Below are 15,784 nucleotides of genomic sequence, written 5' to 3'. Positions count from 1 at the left end.
GAAACACAAAAGCAGTGACTAAGTGCTGCTGAGAAAGAACAATAAGTAGTTTCAGTGCACTACATTAGCTTTATGTCAGAGGAAATATCACATTATGTTTGATCATCTCCTACTTTCAAGTGAACCTGATGCTTATCATTGGAAAAGTGGATTCACTCACTCTCTGATAGACTTCGTTTGGTTCTTATCTTTCACTTTCTGATGGCCACAAAGCGATCTACATGGTTATCTCCACAGAGGAGCTCATGTTTTCACGCATGACAGTTTCCTGGCTCAAACTAATGAGGGATGGAGGGATGGGAAGAACCCATTACATTTTGGTGTAGATATGGATTAAAGGTCAGATCCACCTTATTTAAATGAGTTTTCTGCCAATTTTTTTTCTTTCTAATCACCAGTGACAATGATATGTAGTATAAGGAGTGTTTCTCCTTGGCAGAGGTGGGCGCTCTACTCAAGGCCATTGTTACACATGTGAACATGCTACGAGGTGACATGTTCCATTTCTGTGCCCTACCTCTTGGTTTGAACTGTTTGTGTGTTTCCTTTACCGCTGCTCAGTCAAACCTTAAAAACGCAGCTTTACACAGTTTTCAGTGTCCATTACCCCCTGACTGAAGGTTGCTGCACTTATGAATATTGCATGAACATGCATCATCAGATGAGAACTCTCCCTCCCAGCTTCTCTCATGGGCTCAGGTTAGGACCTGAAGAGGATGGAAGGTTATCTCAGGGAAAACAAACAGGAAACCTTTGTTTCCCCAAAACACACATGCTGACTATAGGATCATAAGTTAGTGCAGTTATGATCCTGAACCCACCTAACTAAGAAACTTGTGGTTGTTTTTCACAGAAAGAGGACAAATGAAGACACATGCAGCTTGGAAGTGAATGCACCAGAGCAAGACTGGTTGTGCATGTTCTATTTAACGTAAGTCTTCAGCAATGGGCAGTTCAATGATTATAAAATAACCAATAATCTGCTGCTTTTCAACCTGAGCAGGGTAGAGTGAATAGAATGTGCATGTCCAACCCTGCTGTGTATGTCAAGTGGCCGGATGGGGCTAATGTAAAAGCTCGTACTGTGCAGTTTCGCGTGGATATTGCGATTGGTTTTTCTGAGGGGGGGGCACGGACTGCATCCAGCACACACCCCTCAGCGCCGGTGATGCAGCCCCGCGGCAGAGGCACCGACAACTCCCCGGCAGAGTCCTCGCGACTTTAGAATGGTGCAGAAATCTCTCAACGGCGGGGCTTACCCAACTCCAGCCGGAGAGAAGAAGCACAAAGTCGGGTTCGTCGGACTGGACCCCGGGGCTCCCGAATCCAGCAGGGACGGCGCGCTGCTGATCGAGGGCTCGGGGAGCACCAAGCGGGGCAGCATCCTCTGCAGACGCAGGTCCAGCCTCTCCGCAGGCAGACCCCGACCGTCGAAGAAATATGCCAGCTATCGGAAACTGCAGAATTTCCTCTACAACGCGCTGGAGAGACCGCGGGGATGGGCGTTCATCTACCACGCTTATGTGTAAGTGATGCCTCCTGAGTGATTGTGGACTTTTGGCCTTTTTTACTTTGCCGTGCAGTGATGATACTGAGTCATGGTATAGGAGGGGGGGCTGCTGTGGAGCTTTTGACTGGGTCTCTCCACACTGAGGATCATGTTCAAATGGAGCATTGAAGGCTTAAATGTGGCCCAGCTGCCAACCTGCTGTAGTCTGATTAGAGGAGGGCATCACTTCACCTGCAGAACTCCTGCTCGAACTCCTAATAACGAGACTCATGCATGTGCCATCATATGGACAAACACACACAGACACACACACAGTTGTGGCTCATATGTTGCTGCAGTAGGTTTCAGCACCGTGGACAGCTCCGCACCGCATCGCCACTTTCCATAATTAACGTTGCAGTCTAGTTCTGCACTGTGTGTGTGTGTGTGTGTGTGTGTGTGTGTGTGTGTGTGTGTGTGTGTGTGTGTGTGTGTGTGTGTGTGTGTGTGTGTGTGTGTGTGTGTGTGTGTGTGTGTGTGTGTGTGTGTGAGAGAGAGAGAGAGTGTGGAGCGTGTGTGAGTGCGTGCAGCACACAGGGAGTGTTCTGGGTACTACAGCCAGTGACTAGACTGTCTGGGAACCTTCTCAGACTTCAGTGTAGCCATCATAAATATGTAGTTCGATGATATGCCACCTCTCAGCACTGAGGCATATAACAAAGGCCAAGAACAACCAATATATTCTTCAATTCATACATGTTAAATGGCCACTGCAGCAATTTGTCAGTGGTTACTCATTCATAAAGTTGGCAGACTTACCCCAACAAGAATTTGTGCAGCAGTGGGTTATGTATCATAATTTGGTGCACGTTTTCTATACCAGTGCAGTGTCTGCTCTACACTTGCCAGTTATATTTGATTGTGTTAATTCTCCTGAACTACTTCTGAACGTTCTCTGTCATTAGTGAGTCCTCCCCAAACAGTTGTGTAATATATTGTCAGACAGAATGTGCTCTACTATTGTTCTAAGTGAAGGCACAGAGCGCTGGTCGCCTGTTTAGTCAATGTTTATTATTTCTTAATGTACCGCGTCTTCAAAACCGAAAAGAAATTCAACACTGTACTTTAAAAAATTTACAACACTGTGAGATAATACTAAAGCTCCTTCACGGTTTGTACAACCTAAGTACTACCCTGCTGTACAGCAAATTTATCTAGATGTGTCAAATCATTGGTGATTTATTGCATGTGATCAACAGCAGATTTGTGCTTCATATTCAGGTGTGAAATGGTCTTTTCATAATGTCAGCTGCATATCTATGGAAGCTCTCTCTCCAGCCATACCTGAAGTGAAACCGCATGCCTGATAGTGAAGAGTTGAAAATGCCACAGCATTAAGGAATTCAGAGTGCACAGCATATCGACTCCGCCGAGAAGGCTGGATGCCCAGAAGTAAGCCTGTGTGCTAACATGAAACCACACAGACACGTGCGCATGCTCACATTCACACAGGCCCTGTGAGCACTTAAATATTAACAGAATACCATGGCAGCCAGCTAAGTCTAACCCCTCTTTGCCATTTGTTTTGTTTTTCGGTAGATCTTTATTGACCATTGTATGTCTCAGGAAATAGGGCTGTCATGGTGGCTGAATCCAGTGCAGGCAGAACGGGCTTCTCTTTGTCGGATGATATGATTCCTCATCTGTAGCCAAAATGCTGCAGGAACCTAGTTAGAGGAGGACCAGTGGCACCAGTGCTGCAGAGGGATAAAGTAATGGGATTGGAGAAAGGTGACAGAACACATAAGAAAGGGACATAATGGCAGGTGTTGAATAAAAATTAATCTTGATGTTTTCTGTAGTGTGTTTCCTCCAAAGCGTATGAATAGTGGTTTTCTGCACCCTAGAATGAGCCCTTTTTATAAGTACTTTATATTTAAATCTGGAGACGGTCCTCTCTATGGTGGCCCAAACTGGACAGACTAAACACCTTTTGAGTTGTAATGACAACTGAAGGCTACCACAGGTTCTCTCTCATGTGTGGAAGGGCAGGGTGAGGTGAGGGGTGTTCAGCTGCAACATGCAACTTCACCACTAGATGTCACTAAATTCTACACACTGACCTTTTAATCTCCCAACTCTCTTTACTTCAGCCGATTTATAAAACTTACGTGTGCTAACTTCAGTGGCATCAATCTCTTCCTCTCTCAATCTCCTTCTTTTTCTAAGCTCCACAAGACAAAGTTTTTCAAATCAAATAACACCGCTACCTTAAACTGAGGACAACAACAGCTGCTCTATTTATTTTTTCGCTGCCTTCCTCTGTAAATGTTAAGCAGGTGTCTTGTTCCATGGTCCCGTTTGTAATGCATGCATGGATCATCAATATGTGGAACACGAGTACCAACTGTATCTCCAGGGTGCTCTCTGACAGGCTGCCTGTATGTCTCTGTCACACCGCCTGTTGTGTAGCCGTCTGAGGTCAGGGCCATTTTTCCCTTTCGGTGTTTTCAACAGTCCAAGATCAGACAAGATCAGACGAATAAGGGGAGAGACCTTGTTTTAACTGTGTTGCTTTCCACTCAAGGATATTCCCTGTGGATCTAAATTGTAAGCACAATAATACTGTGAGTGAGTGTTTCAATTTCTAATGAGTGAAAATGTGAAAACAAAGGTTTCATTGAACAGCCTGTCGTCAGAGGAACCGCTGCAGACTTTCTTTTGTTGGGAGGAACAATTCAACAGACTAATTTGTCCCACAGACGCTCATCTGTAGCTGCAGTTCAGCAGCCTATTCACATCTACGTCCCTGCACTGATCCAGATTTTGGAGCTCTGGTGCCTCTCCTGTGTGTGGCTTCAACAGGAGCCTCATTACTGTGCGCCCTCTTGAAGGAAGCAGCCGCTGTGTGAGAAACTTAAATGACCTCTGCCGCTGTAAGATGACAAAATGTGTCAGTACTGCACCAAAGGGGGAACGCAGGAATATCACAGAAAAGAGAGGAGGACTAACAAAGAGTTTAGAGTGTGATCAATCAGAGAAAACCAGAGTAAATCCCCATTGAGATTTTCTTTAAAGGGGACATATTATGCTCATTTCACCACAGTTGATATGGCTCCTTGGGGTCTTAATGAAATGTCTGTAACATTTTTTGGTCAAAATACCACAAGGAACATTTAAAACAGCACCTTTTATACCCTGTCAAAAACAGCCTTCCTCAGATTGACCTGTTTTGAGTGCCCTGCCCCACCCCCCCTCACCTAGCGCCACCTAGCTTACATGTCACCGTATATTACCGAGACAAAACAACAGCTTTTCTAGTTGAAGACACTCACTGCGACACGCACTGTCAACGCTCCCCTGACCGTGGGGAGATCAGTCAGGCGGCTGCTGCTAACCGTAAACAAACACCGACAGGTCCACCAGAAGCGAGCAGCTGACATGGAGCCAGCAGCCCGATGACATCACATAGCGAGCCCGAGCTGAGGGGGCTTGGGCATGTGACTTACCCGACCGCAGGCTCTGCTTCTCGGCCAGATCTCCGCTGCTTCCCAGGTGCACTGCCAAATGCAATACTGCTGTAAAAACGTGCACAAGCAGCCATTCCAGAAAGTGCTGCAACTTTAAACACAAACTAACAGCAAGCTAGCGATAGCCCCCTGCTGCTAACCATAAACAAACACCGACAGGTCCACCAGAAGCGAGCTGCTGACATGGAGCCAGCATCCCGAGAACATCACCCAGCGAGCCCGAGCTGAGGAGGGGGCTTGGGCTTGTTACTTACCCCGACCGCAGGCTCTTCTTCTCGGCCAGATCTCCGCCTCTCACCCCACTCACTGGCTGGTTAGCGTCCCCCCTCAGCTAGCTTTCCAGGTAACACCAGTGCTATGGATCGTAACGTAACCCGGTCTCCTCCTCCACCAGATCTCCGCCTCCGGGGGGGGGGGGGGGGGGGGGCTATGCCATGTAGACCGACTATGACGTCAATTCTGGTCGTATTCCCATTCGACGCACTCTATCGTATAGTTTCTTACATAGAAGAACCACAACAAATCGCAGGACTTGTTTTTTTCAAAAGTTTTTGGGACGTTTGTCATGCCAGATACCCACATTAACGTGTAGAAGCACTACAAAAGTGGATTTTTCATAATATGTCCCCATTAAGTGATTCAAAGAGGCAGATTGAGGATTTGGTCAGGCCATTCACTGTTCTGCTTAGCTGGCTGAATCAGGACAGAGCTGGGGAGGAAATAGGGCGAGGACAGCATCAGACAGATGTTGGCTGCCAAGCTGCTGGGTCAACTGTGAGTCCTGTAGTGGGGTCTTGGCTTCGTTTGAGGTGCTTTGCGCGAAAAAAAATCTGCCTTGCTCACATCGACACATTTAGTTTACGGTCTCTTATATGAGATAAATGTTGCTATGAAACAGAAATTACAGAGTTGGTTTGCTGGCTATTCTATATTTGAATGTGATTTTTATGTGGAAGTAACAAAGCTAGAGAGTGCAGATCCACTACTAAAAGCTACTGCTTTGGTGAGAGACAATAGTGATTCAGTATAGTAGGTTGATTTGGAAACGTTTCATTTACACAGATTTGTTTGTACATGCATTTTGTGTTGTCTTCTGTGCTTGTTCTCCTGGTGTCTGTGGTTTTCTGTGGGTACTCCAGCTTCCTCTCATAGTCAGTCTAGTTCATTGGAGACCTGTTGTGATTATAAGAGTGAATAGTTGTTCACCGCTGTATGTTGACCCTGTTTAACACCGGCAACCTGAACAGGTTCTACCCTGCCACTTGCTCAATGTCAGCTTGTCTTGCTTTTCACAAACAACGACTCACACGACAGCGGTGAGGAAATCTGCTCCATTCATTGCCAGCATTTGCTGTTGCTCACTTCCGTTGTGGATGTGTTTAAAGTGTGTGGTTTGGTTTTGTGGTTTTTGCAATTGTAATTTCCATTAATGCACTTCTGTGAGACATCTCTTTCACTGTGTAAAAGATGTTAATTTGTCACATTTGTGATCACAGATTTGTTGTGCCCCTCTACACTGACAAAAGAATTAAAAACATCACAGCAGTTGTTACAGGTTTCAGATTCAAGAAGATTTATTTTCATTCCAAAACATGAGGTACATAAGAGGGAATAAAACTAAGTACTGTGGTCCCGGTACGCAACAACGAATTAGAACATTTTAGCCTAAAGTTAATTATATTTTTACAGTAAAATGTTTTTCTGTTGATCTGAAGGATTCTTTGTAGACTGCATTTACACCACAGATTGCAAAGTCTTACTTTTGATTTAAGTAAAACCTGGCTTGACATGAGACGACTTTGAATTTATATACTATTGCAATTGAATACTCAAAGAAATTTAATTTCTTTCATTCTTTCTCCTGCTATAATATTCACTGCATGGAAAGTGGATCAGTAAACAACACTTTAAATCACAGTAGAAGTTAAGGTTTTAGTTTGACTCACCAGTGTTGCAGAGGTTACAGCTTTTTCTATGAGGTCCTAACTCCATTATATGAAAATCTCTGGTATAAGTGTTATGGAAGCTTTTCTGGAAGCTGGTGAAAGGAGAATTCAGGCAGCATCTGAGTTCTTATGCAGAAGATAATGGTCACATGGAGGACCTTGAGAGACAAGAGTATGTAAACACAGACACGTGTGATAAATTTCAAACTGTGTGCCTCCTGGTTGAGTCTCCACAGCGAGTGGACGACGTCTCTCCTCCTCCGCACAGTGGACAGCCCGATGATGGAAGCCTCTCAGACGACACTCTGGTGGAAGATGTGGTGAGTGAGTTGTCTCAACAAATCACTGAGTGAGAACCAGCCGTCTCTCCCTGGATGAGGGGTCGGCTGCGCTGGAAAGCAATGTTAACCTGCTCCGCATGGAGGAGTCGAATAAGAAAAGACAGATTCACAAACCCAAAACTGCGGTAAGAGTTTAGGTTAAGAGAGCCATTTCTAACCGCTAAGCTAAGTAACTAGCAGATCTGATTAATGTGTAAACAACTGTGGGATTAACGAGAAAGTTGCTTAAACTAGAAGAGAGTGATCATTATGACTGCATGAGCAGAACTAGTGTGTGTATAAATGTGTACAAACTACTTAATCTTAAGAGTTTGTTGTTGTTAAGAATTGTTAACTAAGGTGACCTTTCTGTCAGCCCAGAGTCGATTCATTAGATGATTCTTCAGGTATAATTGTAGGTGATTGTGTCGTTGAACTGTGCTGATTGTACGGATTGTGTTTACTGCTGATTGAAGAGAGGCAGTGTGCTAGAGGCAGATTAAGTCTGTAGGGGCACCAGGATGGAAATGACCCAGAGGCGGCTGGTAAGACATTTCAAGCCTCACCTTATGCCCCAGGTCACATGAAAGAAGCATCAAATACTAACTTGGATGACTCACATCCAGTTCAGGAAGAAACTGCTGCTTGCACCAGTAAGGAGTGCACATTGACAAAACCACCAGTGAAACTCAAGAGCAAGGTAAAGTTCACTGTGCGCAGTGAAGGAGCATCCTCTACTAAAGTCGCTGATGCACTTTCCGGTCATAAAAAAACTGCTGCTTACATCAAACCTCTATCCAGTCTGAAGAAAGCACCAGCTAAATCTAAGCACAAGGGAAAGTCCAGAATTCACAGGAAAGAAGCAGCCAATACTAACTTGGATGACTTGCATTCAGTTCAGGAAGAAACTGCCACTTGCACCAGTAAGGAGCGCAGACTGATGAAAGCACCAGTGAACCACAAGAGCAAGGTAAAGTTCGCTGTGCGCAGTGAAGGAGCATCCTCTACTAAAGTCGCTGATGTTCTTTCCGATCATAAAGAAACTGCTGCTTCCATCAATGCTAAAGGCAATCTGCAGAAAGCACCAGCTAAATCTAAGCACAAGGGAAAGTCCAGAATTCACAGGAAAGAAGCAGCCAATACTAACTGGGATGACTTGCATTCAGTTCAGGAAGAAACTGCCACTTGCACCAGTAAGGAGTGCATGAAACCACCAGTGAAACCAAAGAACAAGGCAAAGTCATCATCCTCTAGTCCTTCCTGTATTGCAGGTGTTTTCAAGAAGATTCACAGATTTTTCCAATCCCGCTTCACGTGCTTTAAGTCGTAGCAGATCAGATCTGATTGAAGACAAAGGCGAGCTTCCTGAACTCAGCCTCCCAGACTCATTCACATCTTCACAGCTAGCAGTGAAAATTGCCCCTGGACCAAACTTACGGCTACTGTTGGTCAGTGTGTGGTCGTTATTAATAATGACTTATCAATGATGAGTTATTATTGAGATGTTAATGTGGTCAGGATTGTGCTACAAATGTATGTTCCCATCTATTGTTCACCAATACTATGTCCCAACACTGCTAAAACATTCCGAAAGGCAGCCCCTGAAGAGCCTACCTTATGGCTTCAGCATGAGCAGCCACGGCACAGTCTTGCCAGATGCACAACAACAGAAGCCACAAAAAATTTGAAAAATGACCGGATCCTCTCCGTTCTGACTCGGAGAGTTGCGAGTTACGCATTTCAAGATGCTTGTCTCAGTCACGTGACTTTTTCGCCAAACACAAACCCACACAGTTTTTGTTGGACAAATTTGTCAACAAACCATGTGAATCCAGCATGTCTGTGCAAAAGGAAGACCAGTTGCTGGAGATCGCAAATGACGGCACCCTTAATAGTATGTTCGAGTAAACAACTCTGCCGGTGTTCTGGATTAAAGTCACGGTAGAATACCCTGGGATCGGCACAACAGCACGAAAAAATTCTGTTGCCATTTCCGACATCATATCTGTGCGAAGCAGGTGCTGCTAATAAAGTTGCATAAGAATACAGTTACACATTTATTATTATTATATTTAGAAAATACCCCAGTTTTTATGCTAGTCGTATATAATTTTATTTTGTCGTATTTATTCGTCACAGGCAGCGCCCCTCTAGTGACATCGGTGGAATTTTTTTTAATTAACGAATTCATTTTTAATTTTAATAAAAAAATAAACTCTCCAAAGCGCACAGAGGCGCAGCTTGTGCGTAATGGAGCTTTGGTATACTTCCGTCTCCATCTTGTTGGTATCTTACCATGCAATAATTAATTTGAGGCCGCGTATTAACAATTCGTTAATTTCGTTAAATTAAAAAATAATCTTCCGATGTCACCAGAGGCCGTACCAGAGGGCCTCCGTAGTGAGGGTCCGTAGCCACACCTTAAAGGCCGGTCCGTGAAAATATTGTCCAACATCCAACCGGTCCGTAGCGCAAAAAAGATTTTGGAATGCTGGCGTAGAAAACCAATAGGGTGTCGGAATGGTACATGTTTATACTTCTCATCCAACCACAACCAAATTGACTCTCTCCGAATGGCGCGATTTATCTGGATAGTTTTTTTTGTGTGTTTTTGAACGATGACAAACCGGAATGAAAACAAGCCAAAATGGAATAGGAGTAACGAGGCCATTTTTTAAATGCAAGGAGTAGAAAGTACAGATATTTGCTTGAAAATGTAAGGAGTAGAAGTAAAAAGTCGTCTGAAAAATAAATACTCCAGTAATGTATAGATACCTAACATTTCTACTTAAAGGGGACATATTGTTGGCTGTACAGATCTGTGCGGATCTGTGCAGCCGACCACAGCGCATCTTGAGTGCTTCATTTGCTTCATGCTTCTAGGTAGCAATTCAAGGTGTATCCGAGGTTTGCAAAAAAAATGTGAGGTGCTATGGCAAATATCGCATCTATAATGAGTGTGGGGGGGGGGGGGGGGGGGGGTTGAGATGTTGACATTGCAAGGCAATGTAGCGAGACTCCCTACATGGGCATGGTTTGAAAATGACAACGTACTTATCGGTCGTAATCATATTGGACGCACTCAAGCGTATCGTTTCTGACATAGAGGAACCACAACACGCCTCGTGAGTTGATTTTTTTCCAGAGTTTTGGGGTTGGGAGACATGCCAGATATCCAAATGAACGTATAGAAGCACTAAAAAAGTGGAATTTTCATACTATGTCCCCTTTAAGTAAGGTAACAAAGTATTTGTACTTCGTTAATTGACACCTCTGGTTACTGAAAGCGTTACGACAAGACTGCTTGATATAAAATTTGTCTACTTACATACTCTACCAATACTGAACCTCAATTAATTTGTCATTGCTGCTCTCTCTATCTCTATCAGCCATAAGCAACAGCAACATAAACATAACATATTTTGAGTCTTTTCACAATATTTCATGAAGCTACAAATGACTAATTAACTAAATAAAAAAACATAACAGAATATCATTTTAAAAAATGAATGAAAAAAATTCTATGAAAAACAATTTCAGCTCTAATTATCATTATTATTTAGTTTATTTTGACCACCAGTGTTTAATGCAGTCAATATTTCTATATTATTAATTATATGTCAATTTAAAGATACGTAGAAAATTGTTACAGTGCATTCTTGGTGGATTTTATTTCTTTATTTCATTTATGAATTAATGGCGGAGTACGTTTATTTTGCACGTAGAATAGACCTGATGTAAAGATCAGTATCTCTCAGTAATGGCTACTGCAGGCGCCCCTTTGGCTCAGAGGGAAAACAATGACAGCCGCTGGAGCAGAAGGATCACTCGTACATTTATTCAGGGAACTTAAGTGCCCCTGAAAGTCATCGTAACCCTCAAACATCCCCCAGGGGGCCCAGAGACAACTCAGCAGTGGTGGCTCAGGGGTGTCGCAGGCACTGTTTGCTTTCTGAAGATCTTTTCTTCCTCGTTTGCTCTCCTCTGAATTCATCAGCATCTAATTATAGGCAGTGTTGTGCTGAACAGGGCAAATCAATGTTTCTATCTCTGCAGCTCAGAGGGAAACACACAACTCTTTTTGCAACAACAGCAGCCGCCTCCTCAAGTGACGTTGAATATGATGTCGCCTGGACCTCTGGTAAACACTGGGAGCTCTGTGGTCAGGTGTGTGTGCTGTGGAATCTGTGGCATCAGAATACTAAGATTGAACTGATATTGAATCAGAAACAATGGAAAAGATGTTGAGCTACATAATCACTGAGTTACTCCGATTGCAGGATTATACTTGGAACGCTGAAATAAAGCAACATTTGCAACATTGGTTGAGATGATTCAGATGATCTATATGAAAATATCGTATAAATAGATCAGTAAATATTAATATTGTGTGGAATACGTTCCTCGGCTGTTTCTCAATTCAGAGTCTGCATCCTTCAGGGAAGCAGTCAACCAAACCCACGAAGACCACGTCCTCTGTAGCCTGAGGAGACTGAGAAGGCCGAACTGAAATGAGACCTTGCCGTGATGCCTTCCCCAGCCTGTCCTGTTCTTATTGCTGCTGCCTGGCAAAAGAGCTGAAAATTGTACACAACAAGAAAGTTGTAATGGCCACCTTTCTTCTTACATGTTTACAGTGTACCGTAAGCTGTTTGGTTGCAGTTTGAGATACATTAAGCACTGAATGTCTCGTCACTTGCCGGCACCATTATAAGCTATTAGATAAGTTGGGCCGGGAGGGATCCACCCGGTTGGAGCAATGGTTTATCGGTGGTAAAGGAGCACATTTGAAGGAGCCTTAGAAATGGGACAATGTGGAACAAGGACTGAGATCTACAGACTCTCTGTGTCAATCCACATGTTGATACAATTTGCACAAAATTTTGGGGGAATTTTTTTTATCATTGATTTATTTTCATTATTTTCTTTGTATAGTGGCTAACCCTAACCCTAATTTCTCCTTTCTTTTTTTGCAACTAACTGCTATTAAGTATGTAGTGCGGTTAGTAAAGATCAGGACTGTACTGGAAATGTAACTGGCTTGATTGACAATGGTAATTACCTTTAGGGATACCCATTCCTTGCATATTGTATATTGTATTGTATTGTTGCTGGTCATATTTGGTGTACATATACAGACAGTATTGTATCTATATTGTCACCTCACTTTCTTTAAGCATAGATGAGACATATGTGAGGACTGTCAAACTCAGTTATAATATTTGAATGCTTGAAAAGCTCATTGCTGTCTCTGCTCTGTCTCGACCTCATGTTTATTTGACCACGTATCCCATCCAGACTTTCTAATAACACCCTAGCTTCTGCGTCTGTTTGCATACAGCGCGGTGTGGAGAGGTATGAACAGATCTCTGGAAGCTGGGCTCCGCTGATGTTAAGTGGAGGATAAGTGAGTAGCTGCACAAGCTAAATGTTTGGCTGCTTAAGGAAGCAGCTTCTGTCCCCGTCCTTCATCAGCATGTGTCCTCATTAGCAGCTACTGATGAGCCTGGCAAGGTCAAGTCAGGAGAGTGATGATCAATAAGGCTTGAGGTCTGCGAGCTCCTTGTCCACGTTTGTTTTAGTCTTTATATGTCAAAGAAATGAAAGAGATCTGCTGATTTAAGAACAGGAACGAGCCATTTTTGTTATAACATGGAGCTTAGCTTAGCATTAAGGCTGTTGGAAGCCTGGCTCCTTCCAAATCAGCTTCCATCACCTTTCACCGACTGTGATGCTGCAAACAACAAGATGTGAAGTCAGACATGCTGCCTTTCAACATACTGGCAAGCTGCAGACTCCTAGTGCCTGAAGAGCTCCCTTTTACCAAGCAAGCCCCTCGACTGCTGTAGTTATTAATGATGCATGACATGCCTAAAATACATATCATAGTGGTGGGAAGGAATGACCTGAGTCTCACCCAACAATGTGGAAAATGCAGAAGTGCTACAGCCACAGCCGGGCCATGAGTTTCTGCTTCTGGTGAAGAATTATATAGCATATAATAAAGGAAAAAGCTTGTCCATTGACTTTTTTTTCTTTTGGGCCATTGCTACAAACCATTGATCTCTGCTGCCTTGTCTCTGACTGGCTGGCGGCCAGTGGCCACTGCCAAGAGTTTAACGTGATCACTGTGGAGCTGCAGCAGCAGAAAAGGGAAAATCTGGTGAGCAGCTGATGAAAGTTTGCCACGGATCTTGCCAACAATTTCTCCAACTACTTAAATAAACTCATAATAAAAAAGTTACCTATGGATGCAGAAGGCATGAGCTGACCCTGCTGTATATCTGCTGTGTCTTTGTCAATGTATTATTTCAGACATTGTCCTTGAGTTAAACTCTGGCTCAGCTCTCTGACAGCTGGCTACTATATATATTAACTGTGGTTTCTGTTGGGCAAGAGTCCCTACAGACTAACCATGTGGTAGGATCCACACACAATGGGTCGTAAAAGCGTGGCCTTTGAGCCAAGATTAAGCCAGCTAAAGTCTCCCTCTAAGACCCAGCATGGAGATTGTATCTTCTGGTGTTAACTTAATCCCTGGGGTCTCCCCAGAAACCCCTGCTCTGCTCCTGGCCCCTCCCACTCTCCTTTGACCTCTGACACTCAATTGGCTAAAAGCCAGCATCATCCCATGACCAGCACCTCAAGGAGGCAGAACCTCTCAGGTAGAATAAAACCACTGAGACATCAATGTTCGCGGCCATTTTTACCCTGCTCTGAAGACATCCCAGCTGTTTTAGTTGCTAAAGGGGGTAACCTTAACTTTTAGTTTATCAGCCATTTTTACCCTGCTCTGAAGACATCATGAGGCCCCTTCGGGGCCTCCCAGCTGTTTTAGTTGCTAAAGGGGGTAACCTTAACTTCTAGTTTATCAGCCATTTTTACCCTGCTCTGAAGACATCATGAGGCCCCTTCGGGGCCTCCCAGCTGTTTTAGTTGCTAAAGGGGGTAACCTTAACTTCTAGTTTATCAGCCATTTTTACCCTGCTCTGAAGACATCATGAGGCCCCTTCGGGGCCTCCCAGCTGTTTTAGTTGCTAAAGGGGGTAACCTTAATTATTTTCTTTCATTTCTTTCATTGTCTTTTATCTCAGTCGACGTTTTTATTTTCAAAAGGACTTTTGCTGTTTTAACTTGAAAAGACCAAACAGGAAATTGCACGCGGAACAATCTCAGACTGTTTCACTTTCCCCACGGACTTTACTTTCTTTTCCCAACAATCTACAAACGGCTTCCACAGCCGTCCCCTGCAGAAGCGCGAGATTCATTCCGCTGAGGAGCACGACCTCCACATCCCTGACGAAGGACGATGTTCATCCCGTTGAGGAGCAAGACGAATCTACTCCTATTCGGCCCAGCCGACGCCGCTGCGACAGAGGAACCAGCGCAGCAGAGCTTGAGCGGCCACGATTATTCACTGGACTTCCGAAATATCCGCGCGACACGCGCATGCAACACCGTGAAGGTCACAGTAAGAGGCTTTATTGTCTGGGCAGATGTTAATCTAATACGTAGCGTATTGTTTAATACTTGAATGTATTTGTTTTGTATGAGACCGCAGAGTCTCCAGTGTTTTAGCGGCGATTCGCCACTTCCGGTTTCCGGTTACGGCCTTGTGCCATAGTTTTAAGCGCCGTGAGCAGCGTCTCCAGCTCATTGTGACCGTTTGAACAACTGTAAAGATACTTTACCGGTCAAACCTCAGCACACAACGCCACTTGGGTGCTGAGTGGTAAAGTAAATGCAACTTGTCTCTGACGGTGCTTTTAGAGAGCTTTGCTCTCTCCTTGTATTCTCTCTCTCTCTCTCTCCTTCTAAGCCGACCTATACACACATCCGATCTGTATTTAGAATACAGTTCATGTGACATAGTTAAATCTATATTCAGAGAGGCTGGACACATCTGGAAGCCATGCGGCCGAACGCCAAAGCAGAGACAAAGAATTCTCTTTGTCTGAAAATCCCTTTGTGTAATTCATGTGACCACCAGTGTGAGCTCCGGCCACATGGTGTCATTAACATAGACTCCATTTTGAAGAACGCAAGTTAAACCACCATTTTGAGTCTATTATTGCCACGCCTCCTCTATCACTCTCCTCCCATTCTGGCTCTAAATTCATAACGGCTCCGCCATCTTGTTTTGTAGTCAATTCGCCATTTTGAGAGTTTTTAGGCCTTGGTTCCACGAATCATGATCGGCCGCCATCTTAGATGTGACGTGACTTCGTCATCGCCACGCCCCCCTTCTTTTTCTCTCTCTCTCTCTCTCTCTCGCTCTCTCACACACACACAGACACAGAGACACATTGATAGACACAGACAGATACACACACACAGATACACATAGATGAATACATGTGTTTTCTAAATTGTGATAAGCGGCTGCTGTTGTTATCTTTGAAATATGGGAGTTTGTTAAAATGATGAATCATTAAATAACACTAACTGTATTTCACATGCACACACATAGACACACACACACAGAGAGACACTTTGACA

The 15,784-nt window shown here is 44.0% G+C and overlaps 1 protein-coding gene across 1 annotated transcript in view; it reads left to right on the top strand.

Annotated features, from left to right (window-relative positions):
- The first annotated feature begins 1,226 nt into the window (after window positions 1-1,226).
- Window positions 1,227-15,784, top strand: part of LOC133956103 (potassium voltage-gated channel subfamily KQT member 2-like) — a 39,544-nt gene continuing 24,986 nt past the window's right edge. The window contains exon 1 of the mRNA XM_062390939.1: window positions 1,227-1,525. Within this exon, the coding sequence (XP_062246923.1) occupies window positions 1,227-1,525 (299 nt within the window). The remainder of the gene's footprint in view (window positions 1,526-15,784) is intronic.

The sequence above is a fragment of the Platichthys flesus genome, chromosome 7 (genome assembly GCF_949316205.1).
Source record: "Platichthys flesus chromosome 7, fPlaFle2.1, whole genome shotgun sequence".
Lineage (NCBI taxonomy): Eukaryota > Metazoa > Chordata > Actinopteri > Pleuronectiformes > Pleuronectidae > Platichthys > Platichthys flesus.
Note: the sequence above shows the minus strand (reverse complement) of the source record. Positions and strands in the feature narration are given on the sequence as shown.